Genomic DNA, 15,027 nt, shown 5'->3' with positions numbered 1-15,027 from the left:
GCAACCTGGACCACCCCTGCCAGGGGCACTGCTGGGGGAAGTTTGCATCCCTGGAGTCCTCCCTCCCCCAGTAGAGGGCACTGCTGTGGGAAGCTCACAGCTCAGCAACCCCACTCCCACAGCTGGGGGCATGCAGGCGGGGGGAGGAAGCTTCCAGCCTGGAGCCATACACCCCACCCCCTGGGGGCACTGCTGGGGGAAGCTTGCAGCCTGGCCATACCTCCCCCCACTGGGGTCACAGCTTGGGGAAGATCGCAGCCTGGACATCCCTCCCTGCCTGGGAACACTGCTGGGGGAAGTTTGCAACCTGGACCATCCTCGCTGGGGGAAGCTCGCAGCCCAGTCATCCCTCCGCCATGGGGGGCACTGCTGTGGGAAGCTCGGCCATCCCTCCCCCACGAGGGGGCACTGGTGGGGGAAGGTCGCAGCCTGGACATCCCTCCCCTACTGGGGACACTGCTGGGGGAAGTTTGCAATCTGGACCACCCCCCCGGGGGCACTGCTGGGGCAAGCTCACAGCCTGGAGCCATACACCCCGCCCTCTGCGGGCACTGCTGGGGGAAGCTCACAGGCAGGCCATCCCTCCCCCAGCTTGCAGCCTGGCCATCCCTCCCCCACTGGGGACACTGCCGGGAGAAGCTCGCAGGCCGGCCATCCCTCCCCCACTGGGGACACTGCCGGGGGAAGCTCGCAGCCCGGCCATCCCTCCCCCACTGGGGACACTGCCGGGGGAAGTTTGCAACATGGACCACCCTCACTGGGGGCACTGCTGGGGGAAGCTCGCAGCCCGGCCATCCCTCCCCCACTGGGGACACTGCTGGGGGAAGCTCACAGCCTGGCCATACCTCCCCCATGGGGGGCACTGCTGTGGGAAGCTCGGCCATCCCTCCCCCACGGGGGGCACTGCTGGAGGAAGCTCACAGGCCGGCCATCCCTCCCCCACGGAGGACACTGCCGGGAGAAGCTCACAGCCCGGCCATCGCTCCCCCACTGGGGACACCTCCGGGAGAAGCTCGCAGGCCGGCGATCCCTCCCCCCCTGGGGACACTGCCGGGGGAAGCTCGCAGGCCGGCGATTCCTCCCCCACGGGGGTCACGGCTGGGGGAAGGTCGCAGCCTGGACATCCCTCCCCCGCTGGGGGCACTGCTGGAGGAAGTTCGCAGCTCGGACCCGCCCCCCTCACTCGGCCGGGACTTCCACCCCCGCCCCGCGGCTCCGTCACTTTCGTTTTCACTTGTCAACTCGCACCATCATCCCGCCGCGCCACGCGCCCCCCAGCTCCGCCACCCGCCTCCCAGCGACCCCCCCGCCATGGCTGCGCTGCGGGTCAGCCCCCAGGCCGAGGCCCAGGTGAGGGGAGGGGCCCTGGCTGGGGAAATGCGGGACGGGGGGGCAGATTTATGTGGGGCCTGGTTGGGAGGACAGGGAGAGGGAGGGGGAGTGGGGCGGGGGGGGCTGGGCTCGGAGGGGTTAGGGGGAGCGGGGGGGAGGGCTGGGCTTGGGGGAGCAGGGAGGGGGGGCTGCCTGGGGGATTTGGGGTGCAGCTGGGGGTAGATGAGGGGATCTCTGTCCTTCCCCAAGCCCGAGGGGGCAGTTCAGTGACCCCAGTGGAGAGGTTTCCATGGGGCAGTAGGTTCCCAGGCCGGGGGGGAGGGCCCCTCCACGCCCCATCACCAGCGCAGATGGGGCAAGGCCGGGCAGGTGGCCGGGGGGATCGGGTGTCGGGGCCTGGCGGCGTGCCTGGGGTGGGGGGGGATATGTGGGTTGGCGGGGTGCCCGGGGTGGGGACGACGCGGAGGGAGCGTCCTGCTGGGACATTTGACCCCCCCGAAATTTCTTTCCCCCCCCAGGTGGATTCCTTCCGGACCCAGCTCTGCACCCAGGTGAGACGCTGCGAGCTTCCCCCCCAGCAGTGCCCCCAGCCAGCGGGAGGGAGGGGGACAAAGGGCTGTGAGCTTCCCCCCAGCCGTGCCCCCAGCCAGCAGGAGGGAGAGGGACAAGGGACTGCAAGCTTCCCCCCAGCAGTGCCTCCCCCATACTGACCCTCTCCCCATCCGCCAGGCTGAAGCACTCGTTGGGACCCGGTTCCCCAGTAAGATGACTCAGCTGGATGCTTTTCTCAAGGTATTTGGGGGGCAGGGAGGGAGGATTAATGGGGGGGCAGAGGATGGGGTGGGAGCGGGGATGTGGGTTTGCCTGGGACATGGGTTGGGGGGATTTAAGGGGACTGTCAGGAGGCTGGAGGGGAAGGGAGCACAGAGGGACTTTAGAGGGTTTTGGGGGGCAGAGGGTGGGAGGCAGATTTGGAGGCGGGGGCAAAAAGGCGTTTGGGGGAATGTGGGGGCTGGAAGGGGATTGGGGGATGGGTGGGGGAAGTATGGGGGGCTGGGAACAGGATTGGTGACTCAGGAGACAAGGGTGGGGGGATCATGGGGAGCTGAGAAGGAGCATTGGGGGGGAAGGTGGGGGGCCAGGAGAGGGGGGTTGGGGCAGAGGGTGAAAGGTCACTTCAGGGGGTCCAGCTGCTCACCACCCCTCCCTGTCCCCCCAGGACCCAGCACTGAACGTGGGGGACCTCGAGTCCCTGCGGGCCCCACTTGACATCCCCATCCCTGACCCTGCCAAGGAAAAGGCCAAAGCCGAGCGCCGCAAGGTGAGCTGGGGGGACCCCAACATCGGGGGGGACCCCAACACACCCCCTGGCGTGACAGCTGAGAATGGGGGCAGGGCTCGGGTCATGAGGGCCCCACAAACCCATGGGGCAGATCTGGGGCTGTCTCCCTCCCTGCACCACCATTTTCTCACTCGGTTCTTTTGGGGGTTCACCAGAGGGGGGAGAATTTGGGGGCGGGTCTGGGGGGTCTTTTTACCTCCATTTTCACATTTGGTTCTTCCGTGGCCAGGAGGAAATTTGGGACGGTGGGAGGGCTCTATAGCTTGGTCACCCTCAAGGGAGGAGGGTGTTTCGGGGGAGGCCGGGAGCCACACTGAACCCCCATTTTCTCCCTGTCCTTCTTGTCCGGGGGCAGAAGGAAGAGAAGAAGGACGAGAAGAAAGACGAGAAGAAGTCGGAGGAGGAGGATAAAGGTGAGTGGGGGGCCCAGATCTTGGGGAGGCCCTCCATTGATGGGGGTTGGGCCCCTGCCCCCCATTGCTTCTGGGGGGTCTGTGGGTCCGACCCCCCCATTTTTCTGTCTCTCCCCAGCGCCCCCCTGTGGCCCTGTGAGCAGCAACGAGACGGTTGTGGGGCTGGTGAGTCGGGTGAAAGCCGAGCTCCAGGGCGCCAAGGAGGAGCTGGGGCTGGTGAGTACGAGACGGAGCCATAGCACGACTCCAGCCAGGCCGCCGTGAAACACGCCCCCCGCACGACGCCTGCCCCCCGTGCGCGCAGCACGACCCCGGCCAGGCCGCCGTGAAACACGCCCCCCGCACAACGCTCGCCCCCCGTGCGCGCAGCACGACCCTGGCCAGGCCGCCGTGAAACACGCCCCCCGCACGACCCTTGCCCCCGTGCGCGCAGCACGACCCCGGCCAGGCTGCCGTGAAACACACCCCCGCATGACCCTCGCCCCCCGTGCGCGCAGCACGATCCCGGCCAGGCCGCCGTGAAGCACGCCCCCCGCACGACGCCCGCCCCCTGTGCGCGCAGCACGACCCCGGCCAGGCCGCCGTGAAGCACGCCCCCCGCATGACGCCCGCCCCCCGTCCACACAGCACAAGAGGATGCACGACACCCCTGGGTAACACACCCAGCAGGTCCCATCCCCTCCAGCAGGGGGCAGCAGGGACAGACAGATACACACTCATGGTCTCTCTCCCCCCCAGGTCACTGTCTGGGTTCAACTCCAGGTGCCCCGTATCGAAGACGGTAATAATTTTGGGGTTGCAGTCCAGGTGAGTGCCCCCCCTTCTCCAGCCTGCCCCCCTCTTTCCCCACCCACCCATCTCATTATCCCTCCTCTCCCCCGCCCCAGGAGAAGGTGTTTGAGCTGATGACGGGCTTGCGGACGAAGCTGGAAGGATTTCAGACCCAGATCTCCAAGTGAGTCCCAATTTTGGGGGACCCCTTTGCCCCCAAATCCAAGCCAGGGACGACCCCTCCCCCCACCCCATCCCAGTCAACTTGATTAAAAGCATGACAAAGAATCAGCCAACCACCCACAAGAACCAAGAAAATTCAAGGGCAAAAGCCGCTGTTAAATGCAGGGGGAATAAAATTCGAAAAATCCAAGGGAGTTAATTGCCGAGAAACTGGATTTTTTCCCAAGAACGCAAGGAATCGAAATGGCAACACACTTCATTCAGTGCCACGTTTTACGCTTGCAAAACCCCCAAGGAAATTAAATACCAAGCGCGTTGTCCAACGCTGAGAAATTATTCAAAAAAGCAGGGAAATTCAATGCCAAAAATCCTCATTAAAAGCAAACGTCATTTTCACACGTGAGGAATTAAAATGCCAAATGTTGTTGAAATGCAAGTTTTTAAGCTTGGCCCCCAAAGGAGGCGACTACAAACGACCCCAAGTTTGTTCCTGGTTTTAATCAGCTGCGGAAGAGAGGACGGTTTCTGCAAAAGTGGGGGCTGGAAAGTTTTGTTCACAGCAAAAGTTTTAGGGCCATCAGAAACCAAGGACATTTCAATGCCCAAGTCACTTCCGTCAGTGGGAAACCGATAAGCAGTGACGAGAAAAAGAACATTTTAATGCAAAATCTTTGTGAGATGTGGCCTGGCAAGGTGACAAAAAGGCCGTTTTGCATTTCACAAGTTGCTGCTTTTTTGCTTTTCATTAACAGTTCGAATGTTCACATTTGACGACATTCTCAACCTTTATGGTTCGGTGGCTGTTTGGTTTGGTTTTGTGGGGAATGGAAAATTTTCCACTTAATTTTAATTTAAAAAAAACGGTTTAAAAATCAAATCTGAGTTTACCTGGCTTGTTTCTGCAGCCTTAAAGTTCTGCACTTCCAAGGGGTTTTCCATTAAATTTCTGTTTGTTTGCAAATTACAGTTGTCCATTTGAAATGTTTTCACATTGGTTTTCCCGAGTTAAATTGGCCTTTAGTTTCATCGAAAACAATTGTTTCCTCAGTCCCTTCGCAGCCATTTTCTGAATTAAATGCAAGAATTTTAATTTGCAAAAGCCAAATTAAGGAAACTAAAATGCAAACAAACCAACAAGTGAAAAAGGTACGTTGACAACCTCAGTACTTTCCCTTTTTTAGGCACTAACATTCCCTCATTTGGCAGGTTTATTTTTTTACTTTGAACATTTCCCTGCGTTTAATTTTTGTTTCCGAACCAGAAAACTTGCATTTCATAACATTTGTTTGCATTAAAAATTTCTCTCTGCCCCACACACATTCTGCTTCCTGCCCCCCAAGCTTAAAATGTGCATTTTACATTGCAGTTGATATTTTAAGAAGGTTTGCCTTAGGAAGGCTGCAAAGGAGAGGGGAAAGTGTATTTTGTAATTTACAAAGGGAGTTAAAATGCATCCTGTCGGTAGATGCAAAAACCATTAAATGGAAAATGTGAAGGATGCAAAGGGGAACGGTTACTGTAAAAAACATTTGTTGGATGCAAATGTAAAGATTGTAAAAACCTTTCAGCCACAATCCTACAAACATCTATTGTACATGGGCTTAACTTTACTACTGGGTGTTAGTATCATGAGTAAGAGGCCTAAAAGCAAGCACAGGGACATGTGTTTGTGGAATTAGCAACTGAATTTGCAATTAATAAAGCTGTAAAGAGTAAATGCAAAATTGTCCTGCCCCCCCCCCCACAAAAAAAAGGAAATTAAATGCAATGAAACATAGTTTCCACATAACATTTAAGCTTGAAAACTAGCAAAAAAAAGTTAGTTTCCAGAATGCAAAAAGCTTCTGTCCAATGCAAACCATTTTAGTTTGCCAAAATAAAGAAAGAAATGAAAATATAAAAACATTGTGAAAAGCAGCGAAGGGGAAATTTTCCAGTGCAAACCGGCAACGGTTGCACGTCAGACTAAAATGGAAAACCAAATATAAAATGCAAAAAAAACCCCAACGTTTGCCACAAAAGAGGAACGTTTAACGCCAATGAATTGTGTCCAATGCAAAATACTACGGGTTGCAAAAACAATTGAAATGCAAAATCTATCACCCGTCAAACTTTTAATCTAAAAAAACTCCTCAAGGAATCTTAAATGTGGAAAATAATTGATGCAAAATTAATGAAGGCTGTAAAAAGAGCAAATTAACAACAATTAATGGCATTGAGCGCAAAATATGAAAATTGCAAACATTTGAAAATGGCCTTTCATTGTCTTTTAAATTTGCTTTGCGACCTTTAATATTGTTTGAATTTTTAAAAAACTCCTTTCTGATTGCAACCCAAAGTGCCAGCCGGTTTGATTTGGTCGTTGCAAGCCTCACAGTTTTGCACGTACAGTTGTGTGTTACAAATCGAATTTGTGGTTAGTACAAGGAGCCATAGTACTTTGCAGGGACCAGTATTTGTGCACACTAAAATTCGTTGGTCGTTGGCGTTTCCTCAAGATGAAAAATTTGGCATTTCCGATTTTAGTTTCAGTCTTGCAAAACCAAAGCGCCGACCCCCGAAGGAAACGTAACAAGCCAAATGCTGCTCAGTGCAAAATAAATGAACGCGGCAAAAAGAGGGTTTGAATGCAGCTTAACTTCCTTAAATGCAGATCGTGTACTGGTTCGGGGCGGGGGGGGGGGAGGGGGTTGCATTCCATTTGCTGCAATTTTGTTAAGTTGGGAGGGTGGAAAACAAGGAAATTCTCACTGCCCCAAAACTTTGTCAGCGTCACACTGTGGAGAGATTGGGCTACCCTTGGGGGAAGCCGCCTCCCAGGCCCCCCCTCCCAGCAATGAGACCGCCCCCCAGTTTGGGGCTTCAGCTCTGACTTCTGATCCCCTCCCCCCCACCTCGCCCACAGGTATTTTTCCGAGAGAGGCGACGCGGTGGCTAAAGCGGCCAAAAATCCTCATGTGGTGAGTGTCTGAGACGGGTGCAGCTGCCCGGACGCCAGGGTTCTCCACTGCGTGGGAGGGGGGCTGCCTGGACTCCAGGGTTCCCCACTGCGGGGTGCCCGGATGCCAGGGTTCCCCAGCAGGGGCTCTGGGACCCCAGGGCTAGTGAGGAGGAGACACTGGCCTCTCATGTCCCCGGCTCTACCCCCCGCAGGGCGATTACCGGCAGCTGGTGCACGAATTGGACGAGGCGCAATACGCTGAGATCCGGCTGATGGTGATGGAAATCCGGAACCTCTACGTGAGTGGGGGGCTGGAGAGAATCAGGGGGGTTGGGGCCAGGGGGATTGAGGGGAACAGCTGGGAGAGTGCACTCTCAGGCTGCCCCAGCCATCTGGGGAAGGAGAGACAGCCGAGTTGGGGGGCTTCTCTGGGTGGGAGTGGGTTTGGGGTGGGGGTTGAAGGCCAACATTAAATGGACCCCAGAAGACCTGGATCCTTCAGGGTAGGGACAGAGGTGAACCCCTAATTTAGCTTCACCCCTAGAAGCCGGCAGCACCCCAATACTAGACCGACTCTCCCATCTCCTTCCACCCCCAGGCCATTCTTTACGACATCGTGGTCAAGAACTTTGAGAAGATCAAGAAGCCACGGGGAGAAACCAAGGGCATGATCTACTGAACGACCTTTCACCTCTGGCCTCCACCAATCACAGGGCGGGTTGGAAAGAGAGGCAAAGGCGGGACTTCCTGTCTTGCCGTCTGCTGCTGATCAGAAAATTAGACCTTTAGGGGTTTCACGGCTGGTTTTGATTTAAAAAAAAAAAAAAAAAAAGGCAACAAAATGCCAAAAACTTCACCAAAAAAGGAAACTGAACGGCCCAAAACAAAATTGTGAAATAATTTTAAGGATGCAAAAAAAATGAAGGAAATTAAGCAGCAAAAAAATTAATGAAAGGACGAGATCTGATGGCAACAAATTCTCTGCCTCCAAGTCTGCATGAAATGCCAAAAATTCACCTGGCCACAATGAAGAAAAGCTGTAAAATAGCCAAATGAGAGAAATTCAGTACGACAAGCGTCATGAAATGGAAACCATGAATGTAAAAACAAATCCCAGAAACAGAAATCCAAAACTCTGCGTTAAATGGAAGGTTTTGCCCCCAGAAATTTAGTTTTTTGGCATTTTAATTCCTTATTTTGTCCTTTTGGCAACGATTTTTGCTTTATGTTCCTTAGCATTTTAAGGAGTTGCAATAAAATAAAATGAACGAATGGAAAGAAAACGGCCCCCAAATTCTGTTGGGTCAGACATCGGTGGTGAACGGGGTGTTCTAGACAATTCCTTGGGGGGTTTTATGGTCATAGTTTTCATGTCAGGAGGTTTGGGGCATTGAATGGCCTTTGGTTTTTTGCTGTCCGACACCCATCGCTTGGGGGAGGAGGAGGATGCTGGGAAAACAATGGAACGATCAGGTGCCGAAAAGGAAAGAAATAAAAATAAAATGAAGGAAATTAAAGGCCAAAATAAAAAACTTTGTGAAATCTGCAAAAACGTAGCCAAAAACGGGACCTAAATTTAACATTGGGGGTCCGATGTGAGGCCAAAGGGGAGGAGTCTGGGCTCGTTGGGGGAAGGGCCAATCTGGGGGGAGGGGAATGGGGGGAATAAATATAAAGGAATCAGTGAAAGTCAGTTGAGTCTTTACTCGGGGGTGAATTGGCATCTAAGCCAGCCAATGGGGGCGTGCCATTGTTCCAAGCAGGCCAATCAGAATACAGCCCCGGCTTCCCCAGGCCAGCCAATAGGGTCCTTCAGGCGCTGCCATTGGCGACAGACACCAGCCGGGTGATCTCGGTGTTGAGGTGCTGATTGGTCCAGTCCCGTCTGATGTCATCGAGGTGGGCGTCAAAGTCAACCAATCGGGTGTGAGCTTTAGCCTCCAGCAGGGACTTGCAAATGTGACGGGAGGATTCCCAGTCGCGCCACATGACTCTGAAAAAGACAGAAGGGGGCGCGGTGAGTCCCGGATGCCTGGGTCCCATCCCCAGTCACCCTGAGGGCTGGGAGCATGGGGGGTGCCTGCCTGGGTCCCATCCCCAGTCACCCCGAGGGCTGGAAGAGAGAAAGGCACCATCCCGGACGCCTGGGTCCCATCCCCAGTCACCCTAAGGGCTGGGAGCCTGTGGGGCACCATCCCGGACACCTGGGTCCCATTCCCAGAGGATGGGTAGTGTAGGGGGCCCATGGTGGGTTTGGGGGGAACCCCACTCACAGGTTCTTGTCCTTGGGGAGCCAGTGCCGATCCTGCTGCTCCAGCACAATGACGGGGGGCACGCGGGGGTTCACGGTCAGTTTCTGGTTATCCAGCTGGGGGGGGAGGGAGAAGGGGGGGCAGTTGGGGGCCACGCTGGAAAGATATCCCCACACCACCCCCCAAATGTCAGTCACAACCCCCCACCACCATAGGCACCCCCAGGGGTCCCTGACCACAGCCCCCCCCCCCACACACACACACCCTGCCCCCGGGGGCCCCCTCCAGCCTCCCAGACCCCCAAATCTCACCATGATCAACACAGCACCCTCAGAGAACTCAGCCAGGCGTCCAGCCATCTTCAGAGCCAGGGGGGTGGGGCTACATGGGGGGCAGGAGAGATGTCAGGGGGGAAGGGGGACCCCCTCCCTGCCCCCCTGGGAACCCCCAAAGTTACCTCATGTCGTCCAGCCCGGCATTGGCCTGGTAGTACCCAGCCACCAGCAGGTTAGAGCGGGACGCCCACAGATCAACCTGGGGAGAGGGACAGATCAAGAGGGGAGCGCGCCCCACACTGAGCCCCCCCCACCCAGCCCCCAACACCCCCTGCGACCTGGTGCCCCCAGCCCCACTGCTCCACATGGAGGCCCCCTGCGCAGCCCCCTCTGCCCCACAGAGCCCCCTCCACCCAGCCCCTCCTGCTCCGCATGGAGGCCCCCTGCCCAGCCCCCTCTGCCGCACACAGAGCCCCCCAGCCCCGACCGCCCCCTGACCCACGGCGCCCCCTGCTGCCCACCTGGTTCAGAGCCACCTCCAGCATGACGCTGAGCGCCAAGTTGCTATGGAAAAGGGGGACGCAGTCTGTGAGAAACAGACACTTGGGGGGGCCCCCCCAGTGCCCCAGGAGCAGCCCATTGACGGCAGCATGGGGGTGCCGGGCGGCATGGAGGCACATCTTGGCATAGGCCCGGGCAGAGACCTCCACCTCAGCCATCCTGCCAGACAGCGAAGGGTTAACATGGCCGATGCCCCTCACTCCCGCCCCGCAGCCCCCTGCCCCCCCCCGACCCGCCGGTGCCCCTCACTCCCGCCCCGCAGCCCCCTGCCCCCCCCCGACCCGCCGGTGCCCCTCACTCCCGCCCCGCAGCCCCCTGCCCCCCCCCGACCCGCCGGTGCCCCTCACTCCCGCCCCGCAGCCCCCTGCCCCCCCCCGCCCCGCCGGTGCCCCTCACTCCCGCCCCGCAGCCCCCTGCCCCCCGACCTGCCGGTGCCCCTCACTCCCGCCCCGCAGCCCCCTGCCCCCCCCCGACCCGCCGGTGCCCCTCACTCCCGCCCCGCAGCCCCCTGCCCCCCCCCGACCCGCCGGTGCCCCTCACTCCCGCCCCGCAGCCCCCTGCCCCCCCCCGACCCGCCGGTGCCCCTCACTCCCGCCCCGCAGCCCCCTGCCCCCCCCCGACCCGCCGGTGCCCCTCACTCCCGCCCCGCAGCCCCCTGCCCCCCCCCGACCCGCCGGTGCCCCTCACTCCCGCCCCGCAGCCCCCTGCCCCCCCCCGACCCGCCGGTGCCCCTCACTCCCGCCCCGCAGCCCCCTGCCCCCCCCGACCCGCCGGTGCCCCTCACTCCCGCCCCGCCGCCCCCTGCCCCCCCCCGCCCCGCCGGTGCCCCTCACTCCCGCCCGGCAGCCCCGCCCCGCCGGTGCCCCTCACTCCCGCCCCGCAACCCCCCGCCCTGGGCTCCCACCTTCCCCCAGAACTGAGGCCCCGCCCCCAGAATATTGACTGTCAGGGTCCCCCCCAGCTGACCCCCTCGCCCTCTGATTGCCTGGCTATCGACCAATCGCGTCTAGAGAGCGAGTTTTGGTTCTGTGGGCCCTGATTGGTCGGTGCGCCCTCCCCAGAAGGGCACGGAGCCGCTGCTCTCTTCGCCGATTGGCTAAGTGCCGCCCCCATCCCGAACCTACCCCCTCAGGTCCTCCAGAGCCATAGAGTCGGCGCCTAGAGCAGCCGCAGACCGCAACAGAGACACAGCCCTGCCCCGTGGGGGAGGGGCTGCGGGGCGTTACCCACCGTGCGCGGGGCCCCCCGGAGAAAACGGGGGGGCAGTTCTCCCGGCGCAGTGGAGGGATGACGAGGCCCTACCCGTGGTGCCCCGGGGCACAGATGGGACTCTAAGGAAGGGCCACGGTGCTTTACCCACAATGCCCCGGGGGCCGAAAGCCAGGGGAGCCGGTGCCCCACAGTGCCCCGGGGGCCGAGGGGCCGGTGCCCCACAGTGCCCCGGGGCCGAGAGCCGGGGGCCCGTGCCCCGTGCCCCACCGTGCCCTGGGGGCCGAGAGCCAGGGGGGCCCGTGCCCCACAGTGCCCCAGGGGCCGGTGCCCCACAGTGCCCCGGGGGCCGAGAGGCGGGGGGGGCCCGTGCCCCACAGTGCCCCGTGCCCCACCATGCCCCGGGGGCCGAGAGCCAGGGGGGCCCGTGCCCCACAGTGCCCCGTGCCCCACCGTGCCCCGGGGGCCGGTGCCCCACAGTGCCCCAGGGGCCGAGAGGCAGGGGGGGCCCGTGCCCCACAGTGCCCCGGGGGCCGAGGGCAGGGGGGCCCGGTGCCCCACAGTGCCCCGGGGGCCGAGGGCAGGGGGGCCCGTGCCCCACAGTGCCCCGGGGGCTGAGAGCCGGGGGGCCCCACAGTGCCCTGGGGGCCAAACACCAGCACAGGAGGCAGGTTCTGGGGGAGCTGTTTATTTGCAGTCTGGTTCCAGCCCCTCCCCCGCCAGGGGGCAGGACTTGGGGGGCAGGCACCCTGGGCCCCTCAGTACATGGACGGCTTCTCCTCGCCCTTGGGGTTTGTCAGCTTCTCCAGGTTCTGGGTGAGGATGTGATACAGCTCGGCCTGGTGGGTGGCGGGGGAGACAAAAGAGAGGAGCTGGAGGGGGGCAGAGAAACTCCCCACTGAACCAAACCCCTTCCCATCGGAGCCCCCCCAGCCCTCACTGAGACCCCCACAGAACCACACACCCCCCCCGGGACCCCTCCCCGTTCCCTGCCCCCCCAGCCCTCACTGAGACCCCCACAGAACCACCCCCCCCCCGGGTCCCCTCCCCATTCCCAGCCCTCCATACTCACGTAGAAGCCCCGAATGTCCAGCACCATGGTCCGGATCTCCCCATACACTGCTTCGTCCCGCTCGTGGACCAGAGTCCGGTAATCCATCTGGGGGCAGGGGATGCTGGTTAGCCTGGCTGGGGGCACTGCTGTGGGAAAGCTCACAGCCCCGGAGCTCCCCCCCGGCTCAGGGCACTGCTGTGGGGAAGCTCGCAGCCCCTGATCACTTACCACATGGGTCTCCTTCGAAGCCTTCGCCACGGCATCTCCACGCTCAGAGAAATATCTGGGGGTGGAGAGAGAGAGAGTGGGCCCAGATCATTACCCATGGTGCCCTGGGGCACAGACGCCCATGGGAAGGGCATTACCCACAGTGAGCTGGGGCTGGGGCACCAGTGTGGAGCATGTAGGCATGGAAGCCAAAGTAAGCAATTACCCACCATGCCCTGAGGCAGAGACATGGTTCGGGGGGTGACGCACAATGCCCTGGGGCAGAGATGGGGGAGGGCAAAACTCACTTGGAAATGGCTGTCTGGAAGCCCTCGACCTTGGTCTTGATGGCTGTCACCCGCTCCAGCACCTTCTCCTGCGGGGGGGAAGATTGGGATGAGATTGGGGTGCCTGCAGAGGGGGGACCGGCAGAGGGGGGGCTGAGAGGGCCTTACCTGAATGGCCACCCCAAAATCGTTCCCGTCCTCAATTCTGGGGATCAGGTGATGGATCCAAGTGATGACCTGGGGACAGAGAGACAGTGAGAGGGGGCCAGGGCACTGCTAAGGGGAAGCTCGCAGCCCTGGCGTCCCCCACCCATTGTGGGCACTGCTGCGTTGGGGGGGCTCACCAAAACACATTTCTCCTTCAGCTCCCGCACCTCCGGCTTGACCCGGCCGAGCAGTGTCACCATGGCCTCGTTGCCCTTCAGGTAGCCACATTTGGGAGCTGGGGGGGGGGAGAACAGGAGGTGAGTCCACACCCCAAATCCTGCCCCCCCAAATCCTGCCCCCCCAAAACCTCCCCAAAACTCACCCTCCTTCTTCTCCTCCTTATCCGTCTCCATGTTAGCCGAGTCCTGGGGGGGGCGAAGGGGACAGGAAACGGGTCAGCCCCTCACCAGCAGGGTGTGGCATGATGCGGGGGAGGGGGGTTACCCCAAAACTCACCTCATCCTCATCCTTGGGGGGTGGGTCAGGGATGGGGATATCCAGGGGAGCCCGGAGCGTCGAGAGATCCTTGATGTTCAACGAATCCTCCTGCAGTGACAGCAAAGTTACCTGCGGGGGGTGCTCTCCCAGCAGAAGGGGGGGCCCCAGTAGTGTGAGGGCCAACCTGGGGGGCACTGACAGTGTGAGGGGGGACCCCAGGGTGGGATGTGGGGGGATCCCACCAGGGGGTTCTGGGGGCACCAGAGGGCTGTTGGAGGTTCCCATCTCAGGGGGTACTCACAGTGCATGGGGGAGTTTGAGGGTGCACGGGGAGGGGGAGTTCTTACCTTCAGGAATTTGTCCAGTTGAAAGATTTTTTGGGGTAAAAATGTCGACAGGAATTGCTCAGCCTGGGTGGGGGGAAGAGAGAGGGGTCACAGGGGGTATTTGGGGGGCAATTAGTCCCAGTGGGGGGCAGTTAATCATGAGGGGGGCAGATTTACCTCCTTGAAGAGAGATTCCCTGAAGAGCTCGACCTAAAAACACAGGGCAGGAAAAGGCAGCTGAGTCTGGGGTGGGTCACGGCCCCGAACACAGGGCTCAAGTTCCCTGCCGACCCCCCTCCCCACAGCACGGCGCCCCCCTCGCCCCACAGCACCCCTGCCGGCCCCCTCCCCCTGCCCCATGGCACAGTGCCCCTGCTGGCCCTGTGCCCCACAGCCAGCTGGGCCCTTCTCCCTGCCCCTCGGTGCCCCCTGCTAACCCCCTCCCCACAGCACAGAGCCCCTTGGGATTCACCCTCCCCACAGCACAGTGCCCCTGCTGGCCCCGTGCCCCACAGCCAGCTAGGCCCTTCTCCCTGCCCCTCGGCGCCCCCTGCCGACCCCCCTCCCCACGGCACAGCACCCCCTGGTGACTTCCCCTGCCCCATGGCACAGTGCCCCTGCTGGCCCCGTGCCCACAACCAGCTAGGCCCTTCTCCCTGCCCCTCAGCGCCCCCTGCCGACCCCCCTCCCCACGGCACGGCGCCCCCTGGTGACTCCCTCTGCCCCAAGGCACAGTGCCCCTGCTGGCCCCGTGCCCCACAGCCAGCTAGGCCCTTCTCCCTGCCCCTCGGCGTCCCCTGCCAACCCCCCTCCCCACAGCACAGCGCCCGCCGGCCCCCTCCCCCTGCCCCACGGCGCCCCCTGCCGGTCCCCTCCCCCCGCAGCACGTGGCAGGCTCGGGGATTCCCCGGGGGAAGCGGAAGGGGGATCCCCGGGGGTGATGCACGAGTTGTGGGGTCCTGGGGGGACCGGTTTCCATCCCTCTCCTTTGCACCCCCGATCTCACCGCCGCCCCCCCGCTGCACCCCCGATCTCACCGCCCCCCCGCTGCACCCCACATCTAGGGGTCCCCACCTGCTGGCGGGACTCCCCGCTGACTTTCACAGCGCAGGCCTTGGCCATGGTCCCGGTCCGTCTGTCCCCGGGGCCCGGCTCTGACCCCTTTCGATTTCACTTCGCCCGGCCCGCCCCCCGGCCCGCCCCGGCCCGCCCCCTGCCGGCCCTGCCCC

The 15,027-nt window shown here is 61.0% G+C and overlaps 3 protein-coding genes across 3 annotated transcripts; 1 reads left to right on the top strand and 2 right to left on the bottom strand.

Annotated features, from left to right (window-relative positions):
• The first annotated feature begins 1,202 nt into the window (after window positions 1-1,202).
• Window positions 1,203-8,292, top strand: PSME1 (proteasome activator subunit 1). Its single transcript, XM_074969285.1, has 11 exons — window positions 1,203-1,350; window positions 1,851-1,883; window positions 2,062-2,124; window positions 2,552-2,653; window positions 3,030-3,087; window positions 3,206-3,303; window positions 3,826-3,894; window positions 3,975-4,042; window positions 6,947-7,001; window positions 7,195-7,281; window positions 7,581-8,292. The coding sequence occupies exons 1-11, from the start codon at window positions 1,312-1,314 to the stop codon at window positions 7,659-7,661; spliced, it is 753 nt and encodes a 250-aa protein (XP_074825386.1). The 5' UTR covers window positions 1,203-1,311; the 3' UTR covers window positions 7,662-8,292.
• On the bottom strand, window positions 7,798-10,229 carry EMC9 (ER membrane protein complex subunit 9). Its single transcript, XM_074969286.1, has 5 exons — window positions 10,031-10,229; window positions 9,692-9,768; window positions 9,546-9,615; window positions 9,256-9,350; window positions 7,798-8,975 (listed from the first exon to the last, which is right to left on the bottom strand). The coding sequence occupies exons 1-5, from the start codon at window positions 10,226-10,228 to the stop codon at window positions 8,795-8,797; spliced, it is 621 nt and encodes a 206-aa protein (XP_074825387.1). The 5' UTR covers window position 10,229; the 3' UTR covers window positions 7,798-8,794.
• A 1,731-nt stretch (window positions 10,230-11,960) lies between these two features.
• PSME2 (proteasome activator subunit 2) lies at window positions 11,961-15,006 on the bottom strand. The gene is made up of 11 exons (XM_074969943.1): window positions 14,873-15,006; window positions 13,976-14,008; window positions 13,820-13,882; window positions 13,491-13,580; window positions 13,357-13,399; window positions 13,172-13,269; window positions 12,996-13,064; window positions 12,849-12,916; window positions 12,562-12,616; window positions 12,352-12,438; window positions 11,961-12,118 (listed from the first exon to the last, which is right to left on the bottom strand). Exons 1-11 carry the CDS (start codon window positions 14,918-14,920, stop codon window positions 12,038-12,040), a joined length of 735 nt encoding a protein of 244 aa, XP_074826044.1. The 5' UTR covers window positions 14,921-15,006; the 3' UTR covers window positions 11,961-12,037.
• Between the last annotated feature and the right edge of the window lie 21 nt (window positions 15,007-15,027).

This window comes from Natator depressus, chromosome 13 (assembly GCF_965152275.1).
Source record: "Natator depressus isolate rNatDep1 chromosome 13, rNatDep2.hap1, whole genome shotgun sequence".
Taxonomy (NCBI): domain Eukaryota; kingdom Metazoa; phylum Chordata; order Testudines; family Cheloniidae; genus Natator; species Natator depressus.
This window is presented reverse-complemented; position numbering and strand designations above follow the sequence as displayed.